This window comes from Mugil cephalus, chromosome 12, assembly GCF_022458985.1.
Source record: "Mugil cephalus isolate CIBA_MC_2020 chromosome 12, CIBA_Mcephalus_1.1, whole genome shotgun sequence".
NCBI lineage: Eukaryota > Metazoa > Chordata > Actinopteri > Mugiliformes > Mugilidae > Mugil > Mugil cephalus.
This window is the reverse complement of record NC_061781.1, coordinates 26288365-26308883: the sequence shown is the minus strand read 5'-3', so window position 1 is coordinate 26308883 and position 20519 is coordinate 26288365. Positions and strand designations below refer to the sequence as shown.

Sequence of the window (20519 nt, the reverse complement as noted above, 5' to 3'; positions counted from 1 at the left end):
ATCAGTTGAAAATGCATAAAAAACACACAATCTAAAAGTTATAAATTGTTATGTATTTTATTAAGGGAAATAAGTATTTGATCCCCAAGCACAACACAAGTCAGTACTTTGTAGAGAAACCTTTGTTGGCAAGCACAGCGATGAGACGTTTCTTGTAGTTGGTCACCAGGTTTGCACACAGCGCAGGAGGGATTTTGGCCCATTCATCTTTACAGACAGTCTCTAAATCCTTCAAGTTTCTTGGCTGCCTCTTGGAAACTCGGAGCTTCAGCTCCCTCCACAGGTTTTCGATCGGGTTAAGGTCTGGAGACTGACTAGGCCACTCCATGACCTTAATATGCTTCTTCTTGAGCCACTCCTTTGTTGTCCTGGCAGTATGTTTTGGGTCATTGTCATGTTGGAAAACCCACCCACGAGGCATCTTCAGTGTTCTTGCTGAGGAAAGAAGGTTTTTGTCCAAGATGTTACAGTACATGGCTGCATTCATTGGCCCCATAATGCGGTGAAGTTGCCCTGTACCCTTTGCTGAAAAACAGCCCCAAAACATGATGTTTCCACCTCCATGCTTAACCGTGGGTATGGTGTTCTTTGGGTCATACTCACGTTTTTTCATCCTCCAAACATGGCGGGCCGAGTTAATGCCAAATAGCTCAACTTTGGTTTTGTCAGACCACAGCACTTTCTCCCAAGCCTTCTCTGAGTCATTTAGATGTTCACTGGCAAACTTAAGGCGGGCCTGTACATGTGCCTTCTTGAGCAGGGGGACCTTGCGGGCACTGCAAGAGTTCAATCCATAACGGCGCAGTGTGTTGCCAACTGTTTTCTTGGTGACGGAGGTCCCAACTGCTTCCAGATCATTAACAAGCTCCTGCCGTATTGTTTTAGGCTGCTCCCTCACCTTTCTCATCATCATCCTCACTCCATGAGGCGAGATTTTGCGGGGAGCTCCAGACCGAGGACAGTTGATGGTCCTTTTATGGGTCTTCCACTTGCGAATAATGGCACCAATAGTTGTCACCTTCTCACCAAGCCTTTTGCTGATGGTTTTGTAACCTATACCAGCCTTGTGCAGGTCTACAATCTTGTCCCTGACATCTTTTGACAGCTCTTTGGTCTTGCCCATGGTGCTGTAGAAGTTGGAATGTAAGAAACTGATTCTTAGAGCAGGTGTGCTTTATATACATGACGAGTTAAGATCAGGAGTATTGGTAATTAGTTGACTGAGCACAGCTGTGTGCCACATGCGCACCAGCCAATCTGTAGGAGCCTGAATTCTAAGTGAATTGTTGGGGATCAAATACTTATTTCCCTTAATAAAATACATAACAATTTATAACTTTTAGATTGTGTGTTTTTTATGCATTTTCGATTGATATTCTGTCTATACCCATAACCAGTAAACAACCATAAAAACCAGAGTCTGATCATTTCTATGGAAGTGGGCAAACTTACAAATTCAGCAGGGGATCAAATACTTATTTCCCCCACTGTATATATATAAGTAATTCCACCTACTGGGAAGCAAACACCTCATGAGAGCTGCTGGGATGCCAATGACTCAAAAGCGCTTTCTATTTTGAGTCCTACCGACAACTGAATTTTCACTCAGACTGAGAGAAGCTGGGACAAATTTTCACATTTAATAAGCGATAGCTGAAATATTTCCCAAAATACTGAATGACAAATGTATTTTGGATACATTACGTGTATATATTCCCTTCCTTAATATTCATTTGCAGATATGATGAGATAATTATTTAGTACCTGTACAGTACAGTGAATTTAGTACATTCAACAGAAGAAGTGATGAAGCAACAAAAGTTAATTAAATCTTGGTTACGCATTTTGTCACACTTGGGATTCTTCCCTAATTGTGTGAGAACACGAGTCTGATTTTATTACATTTTCGCCTCCTGCAAGGCATAAAACCCGTACTGTGCATCAATCATGGTGCTTCTAAGTAAGATTCTACAGCCAATCTCAGAAATTGTTTTTATTTGTAAGTGCTCCAATTAAAATGTGTCACCTACGACATGCGTTGCAATATCCAGTTGTTGTTCACCACACATGGTGGAAGAGTCAAGTTGGTTCCTATAGAAACAGCGGGGGCTCATCTACTACCTCTATAGGGACACAATTTTCCATTAGTGTCACAAGATCAATAATGATCTTTCTTTTAGTAGATGGATTTCAGTCGCCCCTGACCGAATTAAAATGACATTCAGTGAGAAATGTTCTCCCATGGTTTGTCTGTTTGCAGATTCTGAAACAACAGAGGATGAAGATGGAGGCCAATTTGAGACCAAAGAAGATAGTGGGGATGTAGAGGACCAGGCTGTTCCTAAAGGTATTCATTCCTTTTTTGGTAGTATAATTATATATTATATATTCCGGATTGTCTTTCAGTTTTGTTTTAAAGCACTTTTAAAAATTGCTACAGTATAAAATATGATACTTTTATAGGCATTAATGACAAATAAAATGGGTATAATTTTACTGCTATTATTGGCTTTATTGGCTGTGTGGCAATGTGTTATAGCAGAAAGTATTGGTATGGAAATTTGGGGTAAAGAGAGGTAAAATATTTATTAGTGCAGCCTTAAAGCTGCCTTGTTGCTTAATTAACACCAATACCTAGCTCCCTGAGAACCCTCATAGCCAATCCTTTGCAGTTTCTCAAGTGTTCTCTTCTTTTACATCAAATACAGTGATGGACAAATGTGAAGAAGATGACAATAGAACACATGGACATGAGGATCACTCAAGCAGGCAAGTGAGAAACATACAACTCACCTTAGCAGCTAGAACTTTGTGTGTCGACTGTATCTAAACTAAGGCACACTACTTGGCAGATGATGAATTAGTAACAGTCTACTGATTCCAACACTTTGTGCTTCAAATCCTCTACTTCAGGAACCAGTCGCTGGAATTTTCAAGAGAATGTCCTCAAGTCCTCCCACATCCATCTCCAAGGCTGATCAAACGAACCCCTGCCTCTCCTATTCCAAGTCGCTCTGGTTCAAGCACTCCTGTCAGCCTGCTAAAGAAAACTGTTGTCCCCACTGACTACCAAGACACAGTGCCTGGGGAGTTTGAAGAAAAAGTCAAGCAGCCAAAATCGACTTCTCAAGGTACCACCCACGACTCCCGACCACAGACTCCCCTGAGTGAGTACTCCCGGAAAGAATTCACCTCCAGACCTTCCCCAAAGCTTACAAGGGCGAGCTCAAAGGTATTTGAGAAGGTCCGTGGCTTAGAGGAACGCAGGCGAAGTCTTGATATTCCAGAAGGATCCATCTCTGGAAGATCCTGGGCAGGGTTCAATCGTGCCGGATCTGTCGATTCAGATGACGGAGGAAGCCGTTTGGGAATTTCTAGAGAGAGTTCAAGGGAAGATCTCAGGGAGGCTCTGAAAGAAGATGCTGCTGAGCGTAGATCTATGTTCAGACAAAGAGCCGCTTCCTTGGAGGAGAAACCACGCTACTCCCAAAAAGTTCAAGACATCGAAAACAAGTTCACCGAAGAGCTCCAGCGCATTAAGAAACTTGTTGGAAAACCTCATATGAAGAAATCTTTTTCAACTGAACAGCTCACCCTGAAGGGAAAGCAGCGGCAACCTTTCAGGAAAATTGAACCTATTCCTCCGCAAGTGCTACAAAAGCTCCAAGAAAGGGAACGTGTCCAGTGGGAAAAGAAACAGAGAGAAAACGAACAAGGTCAGCAACCAATGCAGCAAACACCACAAGAACAGCAGAAACCCCTACCTCAAAAGACAGGCCCTGGTTCAGCACCTGTAACAATCAGTAGATTTGGAGAAGTCGCAGGCACCCCTGAGTCGATGCAGTTATCTGACTTACCAGGACAACGGTCGGTGAGAGGATTAAACAGAGTCAGTCCCGCCACAGAAATCATCCAGCGATCATCATCACCGGCACTATACCAGCAACAAAGAGACGAGTCACCGAGCAGAAATGTTGCAGAAATGACATTACGCAAGGTTGAGCGAAGGCCACCAAGTCCTCTTGTACAACGGGTATCTCGAATTCAAGAACCACCACACGTCCAAGAATCTCCTGTTCAAACATCACAAAAGGATGAAACTACAGCGAAAAAGACACCAGTGGAAGTGGCGCTGAGGAAAATTGAAAACAGACCTGAAAGCCCATTGGTGCAAAAAAGAACCGTTGCCGTGCAAGACTTTACTCCTCAACCTCCTCAAAAACCCCTAAGAACACCTGTAACTCCGGTAGATGACCAAATGGAAGAGGAGGTATCCAAACCAGGCCTTAAGATTCCTACAATTATCGTTGAAGATGAAAAAATGGAAGATGTTCCTGCGAAGACAAAGGAATCTCCACAGGTGACTACAAGTGGACAGCAGCAGAAGACCAAAGGCAAGAACCGTCGCACAAGACCCATGTCGCCAGAGTTAGGTAAGAGTTGGTTGAGAAGACTACTTTCGTTAAGCTTTCTGTAGGTCAGTGAATTTTCAGTCTGCTCGCTTCAAATGTTTCATTAACCAGAGATTCATTCTTTACTGGGATGTTTTTTTTCTTTAATTTTATGGCAAAAATAAATACTTAAGGCTCTTCTTTTGCTAAAATGTGCAGATTCTTCAGATGATTCTTATGTGTCTGCTGGAGAAGATCCAATGGAGGCTCCTGTGTTTGAGTTTCCCCTCGTGGACACTGTAGCATCTGCTGGTGCAGATGTGCTTCTAAAATGTGTAATTGCCGCAACCCCTACACCTGAAGGTAACATGCTGTTCCTCATGTTTAAAGAGAAAAAACAAAGAAAATGTTAAATTGTACACTCAAGATATTTGATTTCTTTGTTTTCTTTTTCTTCTCTTCTAAAGTGATCTGGACTAAAGACAACACTAAAGTCACTGGCTTTGCCAATTATACAGTCAAAGTGGAGGGTGAACGACACAGTTTGCTCATCAAATCAGCAAAAATAAGTGATGGTGGAAAATACTGTGTAACTGCTGTTAATCAGGAGGGCAAAGCCTCCAGCAGTGCCACCCTCATAGTTAAAGCAGGTAAGTTTTTACTTTTGATCAATGACTTCCATCTTTGTTGTGTATATAAAGATTTTTTTTTCCAGATTAGATTAGTCTAAACTTGAAAGACAATCTTAATTTATTCTATTAACACCATTATGTATAGGCCATCCTTTTCTTCCTTTTAACAGGAAGAAACCCAAAGCTCATATGGAGGAACCCATCTGTCTGGGTCTTGTCGGGTAGAGACAGAAAAAAAGAGAACAGCAGGAGAAACGACGAAAATGCATCTGTCATAATCTGACTAAATGCTGCTATAATGATTGAATGTAAGAGGAATCATAGGCAGAATAGAGAACAGTCCATCCAGGTAGGAGCCATGGAGACTGGGCAGGATGATGAGACCACAGCGATAGGTATAGTTTCTGGAGCTCCACAGGTCAGAAAGACACAACTCTAGGACAGAGATGCTCACAAGAAGAAGTAGGAGGGGGAGGAGGGTGGGGGGAGACCCAGTAGTTAACATATTATACAGTAGCAGCACAGAACTGTATCACTAGTAATGGAAAAGAAACTAGATAAGAAATTAGAGGACAGGAGCTGGTTCCAGAGAGCGGAAAGTAGAGGACATGTCCAGCAGCCTAGGCCTATGGCAGTATAACTAAGCGGTGGTTAAGTCCAGCTCTGACTATAAGCTTTGTCAAAAAGGAAAGTCTTATTCCTGACCTTCAACGTAGAGACGGAGCCTGCCTTCCGAACACAAACTGGGAGCTGAAACTCTTTTTTGAAACTAAAAGTAGTCCTGCACTTTGAGACTGTTGTGATCTTTTGGGGATGAAATGGTGCATCCCAATATGGAGGGCTTTAAGATATGATGGAGCTAGGCCTTTACGGGTCATCTATGTAAGCAATAGGATTTTAAATTGTATTCTACATTTTAAAGGGGGGCAATGAAGGAAAGCTGTCAGTGCTCTTGCTGCAGCATTTTGAATCAGTAGTTGGAGGCTTTTTAAAGAGATATTTGGACAATAATGAAGTAATCCAGCCTGGAGGACACAGATTCATGAACTGCTCCTTCAGCATAACTCTGAGACAGGACGACAATATGAGGAACTTGGCTGATGCAAGTTATTAAAATAAATTTGAATTCTATTCTCTTGCCTTATATTTTCTCTTTACACTTACTTAAAAGCTCAAAAACTCAGCGTACTTGATCATTTTCAGCCGGTGGATTTCTTTGAAAGGCCTTTGTCTTCTCCATCTTAAAACGCATCTTGTTTTCTCTTCCCACGCTGGCATTGTGTTTCAGCTGATCCCTCTTCTGCTTCCTTATCATTATGTCTCTGAGCAAAACGTGCGCGCCATATATTCCAGCTGAATAACCTCACTTATAGTTACCATGGCAACTCAGAGGTTCAAAACTGAACCTATAAATTGCCCACTGAGGCTTGCTGGCTCCACTCACTATGAATCCACTATTGTTTAGATTTTCACCACAACTAGTGGGGCTTGTTTTTCCTAATACATTAACTGTTTCACACACACATGACAGAACCTTTTTGCTTTTACAGAGTCTGTGCAGGAGCCAAAGGGAAACCTGGGCGTGCGTATGGATATGAGCAGCCCCATTACATCTGATGAAGAGTATCTCAGTCCTCTGGAGGAAGCCATGGATTTTGAAGGGCCAGAGCTGAGGAGAACTATTGATTCACAGTTCAGGAAACCCCCTGCATTCCTGGTAAGACTGTACAGGGCTGATTTGATGAGAGTATGATCTTTGTATGCTTAGCATTGACGTTTAACTGCATTTTTGACCAGAATTTTGCAAAATAGTGCATGGAAATGTATTATGTATAAAGTGTCCTTATGTGAATGTATTATTTGCTGTGTTCTCATTCCATCAACATATAAATCAAAGAGACTTACAGGTAAAATGCATCTTTCTGCGTCTAACTCACATTACATTTTAAACAGGTAACAATGAGCGATCAAGCTGTTATTGAAGGACAGGAAGTCATCATGTCCGTTCAAATAAGTGGACAACCCAAACCCATGCTCTATTGGTAGGTCCCCTCACTTCATCGTACTACTTAAACTCATTGCTTGCATGGCACACGGAAATGCTTTTCTCTCACGGCAAAGCATTTGAAATTTTTCTTGATTTCACGGTTTGGTTTTGAAGCATGCCACTTTAATCATCTGTTAAATCATCTGTTTATTGAGCGTAGTTATTTCTGGAGCTGCTCAGTTGCCCGAAAACTGGATTACAGCAGCAAGAATGCAGCATTTGTGCCTAAGTCTATGTCTAAACAAACAAACAAAAAATGTTGCAGTTGAAGAATTGCAGATCAAATGTTAGATTGTTTACACCCTGCTCAGCCCGAATCACGGGGGTTTGGGATTAAACTGTAATAAGTTTGACCACAGACAACATTTACTGATGCTGATGCTTATTTTGTAACTATACCAGACAATAAAATGTTAAATTATTCACACCTCTACCCCCTCGATACCAGCCAGACAAAAACTTCTGGTAGAAAAAGAAGCATTTTCCTCTTGTTTGCCAAACACAGTAACAGTAGTTCCTTTGCTCTTGTGCAGGTTGAGGGACAGAGTTACCGTGAAAACAGGCCCACGTCACGTTGTACGTGAGAAGGAAGATGGGACTTCTGAAATGATAATCAAGTCTGCAGTGAAGTCAGACTCTGGGGTTTACATTTGTCGGATCATTAATGAGTACGGGACGAAGCAGTGTGAAGGACGGCTGGAGGTGAAAGGTAAACTTTATTTTAAATGTTTCCAATGAATTCTTTAGGAATGCACAAATCCACACATTATTACGGTTCATTGACTAATAAAGTCACATTTATTACAAATTCCTGACACAGCACAACTCCAAGGGAATAAAAACATATCACTTTGTAATTTATTCCCAGCGCCACCAATTGAGCCAGGTCTCGCTGTCATCCGCCCGGTCAAGGACATCACAGCCAAGGCTGGAGACACGGTTTTGTTTGAGTGTCACGTCATCGGACCGAAGGACACTGATGTGGACTGGCTCGCAGATGGGAAACTCATCCAGCCGGCACTGCTCAACTGTAAAATGCACTTTGATGGAAGAAAGTGTCGACTGCTGCTCAACTCCGTGCACGAGGATGACAGCGGGACGTACATGTGCAAGCTCAGCACAGCTAAAGGTAGGAAACGTGTGGAATGAGAAGGAATTTATTTGTTTTACTGAATCATCAAGTATGTATGACTTTTGCTTTTCAGAGGAGGTGACCTCAAGTGGCAAACTCAAAGTCCTTCCCTCCATTGAGCCACTCTTTACTCGCAAGTTGGACATTCTGGAGGTGATCGAGGGGCGCAACGCTCGGTTTGACTGTAAAGTCAGTGGCACGCCATCTCCTAAGGTCATCTGGAGTCACTTCGGTAGGAGCATATTGAGTTAACCTGCACTCAGCTTTTGTCTGGTAACACCACTAGGATTTCATTATGTGTTATATATAGATACAAAAATACCTCTCAATCAGAGCCATTTTGTTGAAAACTAATTGAACTATGTGGTGCTTGGTTGATGCATGTGACTACGTTGCTACGTTGCACAGTTTTAATTGGCCTGGCAAATCAACTTTCCACCACAAAAACTGTTGGTCTGCCTTTCAGATAAGTATTTTTAATCGTATCGTTAGGTTTGGGAACATTATGTGTGAAAACCACTGAAACATTTCCAAACACCTGCATGAAGATTTATCACAGAACGTTTGACCATCCATGTCTTTTTTTTTCTTTGTGCCCATTCTTTCCTCAGACCATCCACTGATAGAAAGTGAGGACGTTCATATTCTTCAGGAGGGCGGCCGTCATTCTCTGATCATTTCTCACGTGAGCAATGAGGACGAGGGTTTCTATACGGTCACGGCCCGTAACAGCCACGGTGAGGTGGAGAGCTCTGCTGAACTGTACATACAGGAGCCACGGCCAGCCATTTCCTCACAGATGTAAGTGTTAGTTCTTCAGTGTTTGCTCGTCTGTGTGTTTTCTGGATTTTTTTTTACATTATGGATTACACAGTCCACTACAGCTTGTACTAGTTTGATTCATCTGCTTTCTTTTCCTCATTAGGGCTAAGCTGGAGAAGATGCCATCAATCCCTGAAGAGCCGGAGGTCCCAGAGAATGAGGTGGAGCGTTTCACCATGCCTGACTTCATCAAACCTCTTTATGACCTGGATGTGATTGAGGGAAAGGAAGCTGTGCTCAAATGTAAAGTTGCTGGTTTGCCATATCCAACCATTGTCTGGTTCCACAATGGGAAAAGGATTCAAAGCACAGAGGATAGAAAGATGACACAGTGTGAGTGTTTAGCTCTAAAATGGTATTTGTTCCTCTGCATTTTATCGAAATAAAAGTAATATTTTAATAAAAATAAAAGCCTTTTGTCAAGGCCTTATTCAGAATGACCAATACGATTATGAAACAAATTGATATGAGTAATCTGTGGGCTGCTAGCACAACACCACGCACCTTGTACTGATCTGCTATAACTGGAAACAACATGTGAAAGAGTCACTTTCATTAAGATTTAACTTTTTTAAAGGTACCTGACCTCTTCACCATCTTCTCCTCTTTCCTCTTCAGTTCGTGACGTCCACAGCCTGGTCATCCGCTCCGTGTGCCACGCCCACGGTGGCGTCTACAAGAGTGTCATCTCTAACAAAGTAGGCAAGGCCACCTGCTATGCTCATCTCTATGTCACAGGTGAGTCCTTTCTTCTTTGACTCCAAAAGACACTTTAGATTATTGAGGTCAGAAATACACAGCAGATCCATGACTGTAAAACAGCCTCAGCCAACATCATATTGGAGGAATGTGTGAAACTCTGAATCCTTTGTTGTCATTTTCAGACATCCTCCCTGACCCACCTGATGGGACTCCGGTGATTGAGTCCATCACTGGGAAAACCATCACCATAAGCTGGAAGAAACCAAGGAGACTGGACCCTTCCATTGGTATCCAGATTCATTTTTTTTTTTTTTTCAGACAAAACAAATCAATTATTTTGATTTGTCTTTTTACTGATGACATGTAATGTAACATTTAATTAGCTCCTTTGGGACAGCAGCACTTAATGTTAATCACATAAATGTGGTTATCTCTAATCTAACTATCTTGATCAGATTCATTCACTTAACTTTGTGCACAAAAACACTTTGAGGGAACGTTCTGAGAGAGTTCCTCTTAAAGCGCTGAGGGGATTTACCTCAGCCTACGAGAACTTTTTCCCTTTAGTGTAAGAGCAACACAACAAAGCAGATGAGGTTTAAAATGTCACTTACAGTCTCACTGTCTGTTTCTAATATTCACGAATACCCAATAAATACATAAATTATATGTATATTCTGTAATATATACTGTATATGGAACCAGACTGAATATACTCTCATTTGATTTTGTGCTCTGATGCAAATCAGGCGACCAGCAGATTTTACTATGAATCTTAAGTATGCAGCTCATCATGGTTGGATTTGGAATAGGGCTGGAGAGCTGCAAGAAGGGGGAGGGTACGGTGACACCATTGTTGGTGTTAATGGGCATCTCACAAAGGGTTTGTGGGGTGCTGGGTGGGGGCCACTGTGTCAAATCTGTTGAAAAGCAGGTTTAGCTCATTGAACCTTTCCACACCATCAGTTGCCAGCTGGTTTGAAACCAGTGATGGTTCACATGCCTCTCCAGACCTCCCTCACATAGTTCTGCTGGAGTTTCCCCTCTGGCTTCCTCCTCTACCTCTCCCTGATCGTTACTCTCAGGTCCCTCTAAATAACTGTCAGCTCCTCATGGTTACCATTTATAAATGCCCTCTCCTTTGGGTTAAAATGTCCTTAATGTCACCCTGTTACATGCTCATTAATGTCCTTGAGTGCATTCCAGTCCTTCAGTGATTGTTAGGCCTTCTGTTTGTTGGTTGCTGCCTGTATTTTAACCAGGAACACACAGCATAACAACATGAATCATGTTTCAGCCTCTTTTAAGATAGAAAATAGCTTTTTATCTTTGAGGTAAAGCAGCTTGGACCAATGTATTTTTTATTTATTTTCAGATCCCAGCTCACTCATGTACGCCATCCAACAGCAGGCCCTAGGCTCCATCCAGTGGATCATCATAGCCTCTGGCCTGAAGGAGACCACCTACACCATTACCACGCTCTCCAAAGGTGTGCGCTATGCTTTTAGGGTCCTGACGATCACCTCCAAGGCCTTCAGCAAGCCCTCGCCTGCCACTGACCCTGTGCAGCTCCTGGACCGAGGTACATTCAGATCTTTAGATCGATCCATCCATCCATCCATCCATCCATCCATCCATCCATCCATCCAGCCATCCGACCATCCAATCATGAAATATCCTCTGTGGTTTTTCTCAAGGTCCATACCTTCAGGAGGCTCCAGTGATCATTGATAAACCAGAAATCGTATATGTGATGGAAAACCAGTTAGTCACCATCTCTATCACCCTCAATCATGTCAACGCAGCAGTCATCTGGAAAAGGTAAACGTGTCTCTATTGTCAAGTTTATTGATTTGAAGGGCGCACATGCACTTCACTTTTTCAGCACATAGAGTGTATTGAAATAGTCGCTATTCATTTGTCTTAGTATTTAGTAGTTTAGTCCCGCAGAAGAGAATAATGCTGTGTTAGTTTTCAACATAACCTCCATGATTCACCCATATCATGTTAGCTAGTGTAGAACATGATAAAGTTACCACTGTTCAGACCCAGTCTATTATGGGATAATGACGGTGTATGAGGAAAGCATGAATACAAGATGATGGTGCATACTGACAGCTGTTTCATTCCAAAGTGATTATCAAACGTTCCAGAGCAGTGAAAAAAGTTTATTATTATGCCTTGACTCACAGGCATGTAATTGCCAGACATGACCCGTCCTCCTGCGTATTATCATATTGATCCTAGTTTAAAATAATCTTGTCCCTAGAAGAGGAGCTGTCCTGACAAACAAGCCAGGCCTGTATGAGATGACAATGCCAGATGACGACCAGCACATGCTGAAGCTGCTGAAGGTGAAGAGCGCTGATGTTGGAGAGATGATGTTTGTGGCCTCCAACAAGTACGGCAGTGACAGCTGCAACTTCACTGTGGAGATGGCCGGTACGTATGTCTGAATAGATTTATAGGCATCCTTCCATCTGTGCCATGATTTCACGTTAAAATAATGTGACTTTACATTCTGCAACTCTATCTGCAGCTGCACCAACGTTTGAGACTATTATGGAGGACTTGGATGTTTGTGTTGGGGAGACCCCCCGCTTTGCTGTGGTTGTGGAAGGCAAACCCATTCCTGACATCCTCTGGTTCAAGGTTTTTATCCATTTAAGAGGTTTACTACAATGAACCTGTACGACTTTAGAAACATTGCGAAATATTTTATGTTTTAAAGCTTTTCTTTAGATGCAATGGGCTAAATCATTACACAATGAATTTACCTACCTTTGATTGATTAAAATGAGCAGATTTTAATATAAACCCTAAGATCTGTTATTGAAACTTAAGTATGTCTTTCAGAATGATATCCTACTGTCGGAGAGCTGTCATTACACATTTGTGTACGATGACAATGAATGTTCCCTGGTGGTGTTAAATGCTCGTCCAGAAGACTCTGGGGTGTACACCTGCACTGCTAGGAACTTAGCAGGATCCGTATCCTGTAAAGCTGAACTCACCGTTCATGAAGGTAAGATGTTAGCCATTAAAAACTCTTGATTGCCCAGCCAACAAATAATGGAACCTATTAAGCGCCCAGTTGTGCTTATAGTTATTTGAGGCTGGTTGTAGAATTGAATTGATCTGATTAATATTTCCTCATTGCTTTAGCTAAAAGTAAGGAGAATGCAATGGATGATGAAGAGGATTTTATAAGGAAGATGCGCAGGTTGACTGACTACTACAACATCCACAAGGAAATTGGAAGGTGATTCATTTTAAGCTCACAATTTAGACCCAACAAACACAATATAATTGTTGAAAACCATCTTGTAATTATTTAAACTCGTTCTGGACATAAGAGAGAACTAGAGTTGACATTATTATATAATTTCTTCTCGTGCTTCCATCTCTAGAGGTGCATTTTCCTACGTGAAACATGTGACACAGAAATCGGACAAAATGGAGTATGCTGGAAAGTTTATCTCCGCACGGGCCAAGAAGAAGGCCTCTGCTCTGAAAGAGATGAAAATGCTCTCCAAGCTGGACCATGAGAGAGTCCTTTACTTTCATGATGCCTTTGAGAAGAAGAATGCCGTCATCATCATCACTGAAATGTGTCCTTATAACTGATCTAAATGTGATGAAATGATAAAAATAATACATTTCTGGCATATTTATTTACTTTTCTAAGAATGTTCAGTTATCAAGTGAAATATTACATGTGTAGCATTGATTTCACATTTGTTAAAAAAAGCCTTAATGAATCTTAAAAGATGCCACGAGGAGCTGCTTGACAGATTTATCAGGAAATCTTCAATAATGGAGTCTGATGTAAGTCTTGTGTTCACAACTACACACGTCAGTATTGATTTAAATTCAATATTCAAATGTATTATGTAATTTAATAATAAATGTTTGTGTTTCTTAGATTCGTTCATGTATAAGACAACTGCTTGAGGGAATTGACTACCTTCATCATCTAAACATCATACATCTGGACATCAAGGTAGATAATCATACATTATCTTCCTCTGTGTCTTTTTCTTCATCTTCTGTTGGATATGAAGGGGTCAAACCACATCACATGTTAAACAAAATGAGCTTGAACTGTTTTTGCATTTACTTTTTTCATGGGAGAACATGAATAAATGTGATTTTCTCATCCTTTCACCAGCCTGACAACATCCTCATGGCAGACCCGCATGCTGATCAAATTAGAATCTGTGACTTTGGAAATGCAGTGGATTTTACACCTGATGAAGCTCAGTACTGCAAATATGGCACCCCTGAATTTGTTGCACCAGAGATTGTCAATCAGACGCCAGTTTCAAAGGCAACAGACATATGGTATCAATGATATTCATTTCACGTTCATTTGCTCTGTCTTAAAACCTGCTTTTTTCTAATTCTCTTCATTACTTGATTTCACTTAGGCCCGTGGGAGTTATAGCATATCTGTGGTGAGTAAAATAATTTATTTTCTTTATTATTTACAGTTTTCAGTGATTTCAGCTGTTCAGGACTGTTGGTTCTACATTAAATGTAACACTTTGTGTTTCTTATCAGTCTGACAGGTGTTTCTCCGTTTGCTGGGGAGAATGACCGCACCTCTGTACTGAACATCAGGAACTATAATGTGGCCTTTGAGGAGAGCATGTTTGCTGACCTCTGCAGAGAGGCTAAAGGGTTCATCATTAAGTTGCTGGTAGCAGACAGGCTGTGAGTAACACTGTTGACTTTGTTTTTAGTGTTGAGTAATGTTAACATTGAGGCAAAGGTCATTTACATGTAATGATTTATTTCAAAACAAAATGCTCATCAGGAATCATTTTAATCCATGTATTGCAATTGATATATATATTATCTGCATTTCACATGTACTGTTAATTGTGTTAGGGTTAGGGTTAGGGTTAGGGTGAGGTAGTGATACACCTACATACGTATCCAGAAAACTAGAAAACTGAAATATCCGATAATTACCTTTTAGGAGACCTGATACTCAGGAATGTCTCAGACACCCCTGGTTCAAGGTAAGGCAAAGCCTGTGGTATGTAATGCTTTAGTGTTAATCACTCATACTTGATGTTCAAGATGTTCGTTATTTCTTTCCTTTGAATTTAATGTCTACTTATTCCACAGACATTAAGCAAGGGGAAGGCCATAAATACGGAAGCGTTAAAGAAATTTGTATCTCGCCGAAAATGGCAGGTAATGATGTTTTTATTTCTTCCCTACACACAGAATGCATTGTGAAATCATCCCAACTTGGAGCTTACTGTGTCACATTTCCTCCTTTTTAGCGTTCTCTAATCAGCTATAAATCAAAAATGGTCATGAGGTCCATACCTGAGCTACTGAATGATTCGTCCAGCCATATCTCCATTGCAGTTCCCAGGCACCTTAAGGAGGGCTTACCTTTGTCGTCATCCTCTGATTCTGATGAAGACATTGATGAGCTGCCTTTTATTCCAATGCCACTTAATATGGAATTCTCTGGATCAAGGATATCACTGAATGATATTCAGACCAATGAAGATGAACCAAGGAAGCAGAATGGAACAAGTAAATGGTCTGGGCCCCCTTCTGAGGTCCAGGAAGTAGAAAAGGAGAGTGACCACAAAGAAATGGACAAAGAAGGACCTGAAGTAGCAAGTAAAGGCCGCCATAGTAAAAGGTTATCTCAAGACCATGACAGAGGTTCTTCAGATGAGGAATCACCTGCTGAATTGAAACAAAAGTCAGAGGTCTCTAGAAAACCGCTCAGGAGGGGTTCAAGCATGGAGGGTGACAAACCAGAAGGTGGACGACAAAGAGGCGAGCTTAGACGTGGCGGCTCAGCTGACAGTGCATTAACGCTTCGGATTACACCAGAAGAAGGTGCTGGTGAAGGAAACCAAGAGGAAGGCAGAAGAGTTCTTAAAAAAGCTGTCTCCATGGAACTACCAAAGAGGAGCACCAGCCCAGGAACTGCCAAAATGAGTCAAGAAGACTATGCTCTTAAACTTGAGCTGATGAGACAGCGGCTGCTTCGTGGTGCCTCTGCAGACAACAAGATGAGTGGACTGAGAGGACCTCTGTTGGAAACATTAGGAATGGGAGATGAAAAGCGTGCAATTTCCTCAGACCGCTACTCTCGTACCTCTCGTCTCGGCCCACCTCCACTAACTAGAGCTGCATCCAGTGATTTCCCAAGGGATGAAGTTCCCAAACCAAAAGTATTGCGCAAAAGTACTTCTTTCAGTCAGGGAGATCCAGAACCCGTACCTTTACACCGCCGGTCTGGAGCTCCTCTGGAGATTCCCTTGGCACAGGTAGAGGAGAGAAGACTGAAGGAGGCAATATCTATGTCAGCCCTGACCGAGCAAATTAAGTTAGACTCTCGTCCAGTGACTCCCAGGGAACCTTCACCAAAACCACAGACACCAGAGCTTGTTATGCAGGAGAGTCCATCCAAAACAGAGAGTGAGGATTCATTAATGGAGAAGGAGACAAAGCCTGAAGAGAGTATCAATGAAAAGATGGATGGGCTGACTACAGATAGTAATTTTGATGAGAGATCAAGCACAAGTGGTTTCTCAGAGAAGGACATGAGTATTTCAGAAGAACCAATGATTGAATCAGAATGTATGAGCCAGAGAATTTCTACACCTCCTCCCATGGCCCAAAGCTCTCAACTAGATGAGAAAATGGAAGAAGAAGAAGAAGGAGAAAATAGGCAGGAAGATAAGAAAGAGATCGTGAGAGAAGAAGAGGAAAGAGTAGACAGTGTTGTTGAATCAAATACTGAAGTTATTGAAGAAAGCGTAGGAGAAGAAGTCAATATCAATGTGAAATCCTCTGAGATGACCATGAGCACAAGCTCAGTTATGGTGACACCAACACAAGCTTATTCGCATTCCCCAGGAACTGTTGTCTCATCATTGGTTACGCCCCTCCTTCCCGCACGTGTTGTTCTTCCAGATGGAAGGACTTCAGCATATGCCAGTATTATGCAGACCATCATGGTCCCTTCACAAAATGTTGGTAGTGACCCACAGTTAGGACCCTCAAAACCTGTGATTTTTCCAGGTACTTCATCATCCTCAGTATCAACTGGCACATCTTTACCTGCCAGCACATCCTCCGATTTACCCAGTCCAAAACTAGTCGTCACGTCAACCACTGAGCACCCTGCTGTATACTCCAGGGTAGCGTCACCAGAAATGATCACAAAAGAATCCAGTCCACCAACGACTATCACACATTCCCCATCACAACAAGAGCTCTCACCGGGAGTTGACCTAAAGGACATTAGCTCTGAAGAGGTCTTTGAGGCCCGCTTTAAAAAACGTGAATCTTCGCTCTCAAGAAGTTTTAAATTTCTTACACGGTCAAAAAATGATGATAAGCCACCAGCTCCTTCATCGGACGATACAGAGACAGGTGAAGAGATATACAGACCGAGGCCTGTGGGTGCACCACTGGAATTAGGGCCAAGGAGACTAGAGGAGAAGTCAAAGTCGGTCCAGGACCTTCGTGAAGCTCAAAAGGACCAAGGCTTTATGAGAAGGCTCTCTATGCGTTTGAAGAGAACTCCATCAACGGAGCACAAGGACGAAATGACAAAAGAAGAAGATTCTGTTTCTAGGCGCCGTCTTTCTTGGACTCTTGGCCGAAGAGGTTCTCAGGAAAAGAAAGAAGTAGAGATGACGCAAATGGATGGTGGAGGTGATAAATCAGTGGAACAAAATGAAAAGGAGCTCAAGAAACCTAATGAATCTCCAGTATTGGCAATGCGCAGGAAGATTGAATCAACAGTGGCGGGTATCTCCACGAGAATTCGCAGCTACTCAGAGGAAAGGAGAGCATCAGATGAAAAGGAACAGAAAAGGACACCCATTCTTTCTATGCTTCGTCGTTCAACATCAGAGAATCGTGGTATGAAGGTTCCCAGTGTTCCTCAGAACACGCTGGCATCTCAGGCTAATAATGGTGCATCATCAGAGTCTCTAGATTCCATGTCCAGCCTGAAATCGGACACATCAAAGGGTATGGAGCAGAATCTTTTCTTCATGACTCTATGTTTGACCACAGACAGACAGTTAATGAAGTAGATTTTTTTTCTTGTGAAGGAGTAGAGGGCGAGCGCAGATCTCGCTGGGACCGATGGGGCCTGACCAGAGGGAGGCGAGATAAGACTGTCTCCCAGCCTGACATACCATCTGCAATCTCCAGAGACAACAGTTCTTTACGTTCACGGCAATACTCTAAACTGGCCTCAGGTAAGTTACTCTGGAACTACCCCTTAAGTTGTACCTGCGGATTCAATCATAAATTTAGGATTGACCCTTAATATCCAATACATGCAGTTTAATTGGTCCGATGTCTTTGAATACCAGACTTCCCACCAGTGTTCCATATCAAGCTGAGAGACCACGTCCTGCTGGAAGGGGACCCAGTGACACTTAGCTGTCTGCCAGCAGGAAGCCCCCACCCACATATCACCTGGATAAAAGGTAAGGATCGCTCATGTTTGCTAAGAAAGGAAATCACAGATGGTTAATCAGAATTACTTTAGCTGCCATTTGCAATGATATAAGATAATAAATAATTATTCACTGAACTGATGAATGTCTTCATGATGCAGACAAACATAAGATGATCTGACATCAGAGAGTTTTTGTAAAATGCGAAAAAATATTGTTGGAGATAAGAATGATGATTCTTTATTACTCTAGAAAACAATAGGCATAGTAAATGTCTGGTTTTTTTGTGTGTTAATGTGTCTCATTTATATAAATATTCAGTATTTTCACCTTTGCATCGCATCATCAAAAGTTGCCATTATGCATGTGTGCTTCCTTCAGATAAGAAGCCCCTGGTGATTGATGCCAGGATGAATATGATTGCCTGCCCTGATGGCCGGCAGCTACTGATGATCATGCAGACCACCAAAAAGGATGCAGGGGTCTACGAATGTGTTGCTACAAACCCACTGGCCTCTGTGTCCAGCTCTTGCACGATATCACTGGCTCGTAAGAACTTATTGCAATTTGTGGAGAGTTGCAATCCACATTAGTTGTAGAACCTCACACGGTTTCAACAGTAAAGTTTTTCAAACTCGTAACTAGTGATTTATTTTCTATTCATTTTTACAGGCCTGCCCAATCGCCCTGGAACCCCAGAGATTCCTCAGAAGTATAACAACACAGCCTTGGTGTTGTGGAGGCCCTCAGACACTTTGGCCCCTTGCACCTACTCACTGGAGAGGAGAACAGAGGGTCTGTGTTAATAATGAACTAATGTTTAAACCACATTTATACACAAGATTATTTCAGTGTCTACTGCATGCTGCTACTGAAATTGAAATAAATATTTTACACCGAGCCTCTACCACTGTTCTCAGGGGAAACCAACTGGCTGATTGTGGCCACTGGTGTGGCAGACTGTTATTACAATGTGACCGACCTTCCCGCCAGGGGCTCCTTCAGGTTCAGAGTGGCTTGTGTGAACAAAGCTGGTCAGGGCCCTTACAGCAACTTGTCAGAAGTAGTGAGCTTGGATGCCTCAGGTTTGTACAGTACAAAATATACATGGAATTCCATTGCATTATGTTCATTGATGAGTCTCTAAGTAACATAGGTTCGTACTGAAGGGATTAGTTTGTACGTATTTTATTGTGGTCAACTCATTAAAGGTTGTTTTTATGAGTACAATATTTGTTGTATAGACAAATGTGCATCCCAAATTATTAACTAAACTGAAATGGTCACATGACTTGTATTCCTACATTAGAGAAAGTCTTTGATATGCATCCTCCTCCCTCTACTTGTCTTCCATTAGAACCAGCTAAATCCAGTGCTACTGTGGTGGTCAAGACTGTTCCTGCAACTCCTCCTCCCCCCTCTGTGGTAATGATGTCATCCATGAAAGTGCCTCCCATTAAACCAGCCCCGAGTAAATCTACCCCTGCCCCTGCCTCTACGTCAGTTCCTGCTCCATCCGTGGCTAAATCTGTTTCTCCGCTAACCGTTAAGCCTGCTGTACAGACTGAAGTCAGCCGTCCAGCTGTTACTGGGCCCACTGGTACAGCCCCTGCTGAACAGGCTCCTGCTCAGACGTCAGCTGTCCAGGCCACACCAGTCAAAGCCAAGAGCACCTTAAGCGTCAGTATGAGCAAACCCCAAACAAAGCTAACACCTCCACCTGTCGTCCCACCCAAACCTCAGACTCCTGTACCTGCAGCTACTCCCCTAACCAACAAACCACCTTCTCCTGTATCACCGCCTACGCCTATTGGGAAACCAATTTCGTCCGTGCCAATGTACGTACCAGCCGCCACCGCTCGAGTCACTCCACCTTCTCAAAGTCCTTCTACCCCGACTACCAGCACACCTGCAGTCACTCCTGTGACTGTTTCCCCAACTGTGGTGGTGGTGCAGAGTCTGACGCCAGTGTTGCAGGGAGTCGACAGCCGCAGTACCCCATCAGGACGGGTCACCCCATCAGGACGGGTCACCCCATCAGGACACAGGGTCACAACTTCGGGACGCAGTACACCATTGGGCAAGCCTGGCGAGGGATCTCTGCGCCAGGGAGTCCCACAGAAGCCTTATACATTCATGGATGAGAAAGCGAGGTAACAAATCAGATTGGGATTACAGGATAATATACCAATATGTGGGTCAAGCAAAATCAACTAAAATGTGAATTTTGGTGCCGATTACAAAGCTTGAAAAGATGATGATACAGTTAAAATGTGACACTGACTAGAAATAAAGAAAGACAAAGGCAAGATTTATAGATATTTTTAGAAA

At 42.4% G+C, this 20519-nt stretch overlaps 1 protein-coding gene across 1 annotated transcript in view; it reads left to right on the top strand.

The window, feature by feature from the left end:
• Positions 1 to 20519, top strand: part of spegb (striated muscle enriched protein kinase b) — a 32950-nt gene that overhangs the window by 7752 nt on the left and 4679 nt on the right. The window contains exons 2-36 of the mRNA XM_047601650.1: positions 2261 to 2347; positions 2709 to 2769; positions 2914 to 4433; positions 4611 to 4754; positions 4859 to 5041; positions 6574 to 6740; positions 6977 to 7065; positions 7604 to 7779; positions 7939 to 8199; positions 8276 to 8434; positions 8814 to 9003; positions 9128 to 9357; positions 9643 to 9762; positions 9909 to 10013; positions 11102 to 11308; positions 11424 to 11547; positions 11996 to 12168; positions 12266 to 12378; positions 12583 to 12751; positions 12892 to 12988; positions 13137 to 13337; positions 13497 to 13554; positions 13652 to 13729; positions 13898 to 14070; positions 14157 to 14183; positions 14290 to 14442; positions 14711 to 14753; positions 14863 to 14931; positions 15024 to 17751; positions 17835 to 17984; positions 18102 to 18218; positions 18570 to 18737; positions 18861 to 18983; positions 19109 to 19273; positions 19546 to 20341. Coding sequence (XP_047457606.1) covers positions 2261 to 2347; positions 2709 to 2769; positions 2914 to 4433; positions 4611 to 4754; positions 4859 to 5041; positions 6574 to 6740; positions 6977 to 7065; positions 7604 to 7779; positions 7939 to 8199; positions 8276 to 8434; positions 8814 to 9003; positions 9128 to 9357; positions 9643 to 9762; positions 9909 to 10013; positions 11102 to 11308; positions 11424 to 11547; positions 11996 to 12168; positions 12266 to 12378; positions 12583 to 12751; positions 12892 to 12988; positions 13137 to 13337; positions 13497 to 13554; positions 13652 to 13729; positions 13898 to 14070; positions 14157 to 14183; positions 14290 to 14442; positions 14711 to 14753; positions 14863 to 14931; positions 15024 to 17751; positions 17835 to 17984; positions 18102 to 18218; positions 18570 to 18737; positions 18861 to 18983; positions 19109 to 19273; positions 19546 to 20341 — 9424 coding nt within the window. The remainder of the gene's footprint in view (positions 1 to 2260; positions 2348 to 2708; positions 2770 to 2913; positions 4434 to 4610; positions 4755 to 4858; positions 5042 to 6573; positions 6741 to 6976; positions 7066 to 7603; positions 7780 to 7938; positions 8200 to 8275; positions 8435 to 8813; positions 9004 to 9127; positions 9358 to 9642; positions 9763 to 9908; positions 10014 to 11101; positions 11309 to 11423; positions 11548 to 11995; positions 12169 to 12265; positions 12379 to 12582; positions 12752 to 12891; positions 12989 to 13136; positions 13338 to 13496; positions 13555 to 13651; positions 13730 to 13897; positions 14071 to 14156; positions 14184 to 14289; positions 14443 to 14710; positions 14754 to 14862; positions 14932 to 15023; positions 17752 to 17834; positions 17985 to 18101; positions 18219 to 18569; positions 18738 to 18860; positions 18984 to 19108; positions 19274 to 19545; positions 20342 to 20519) is intronic.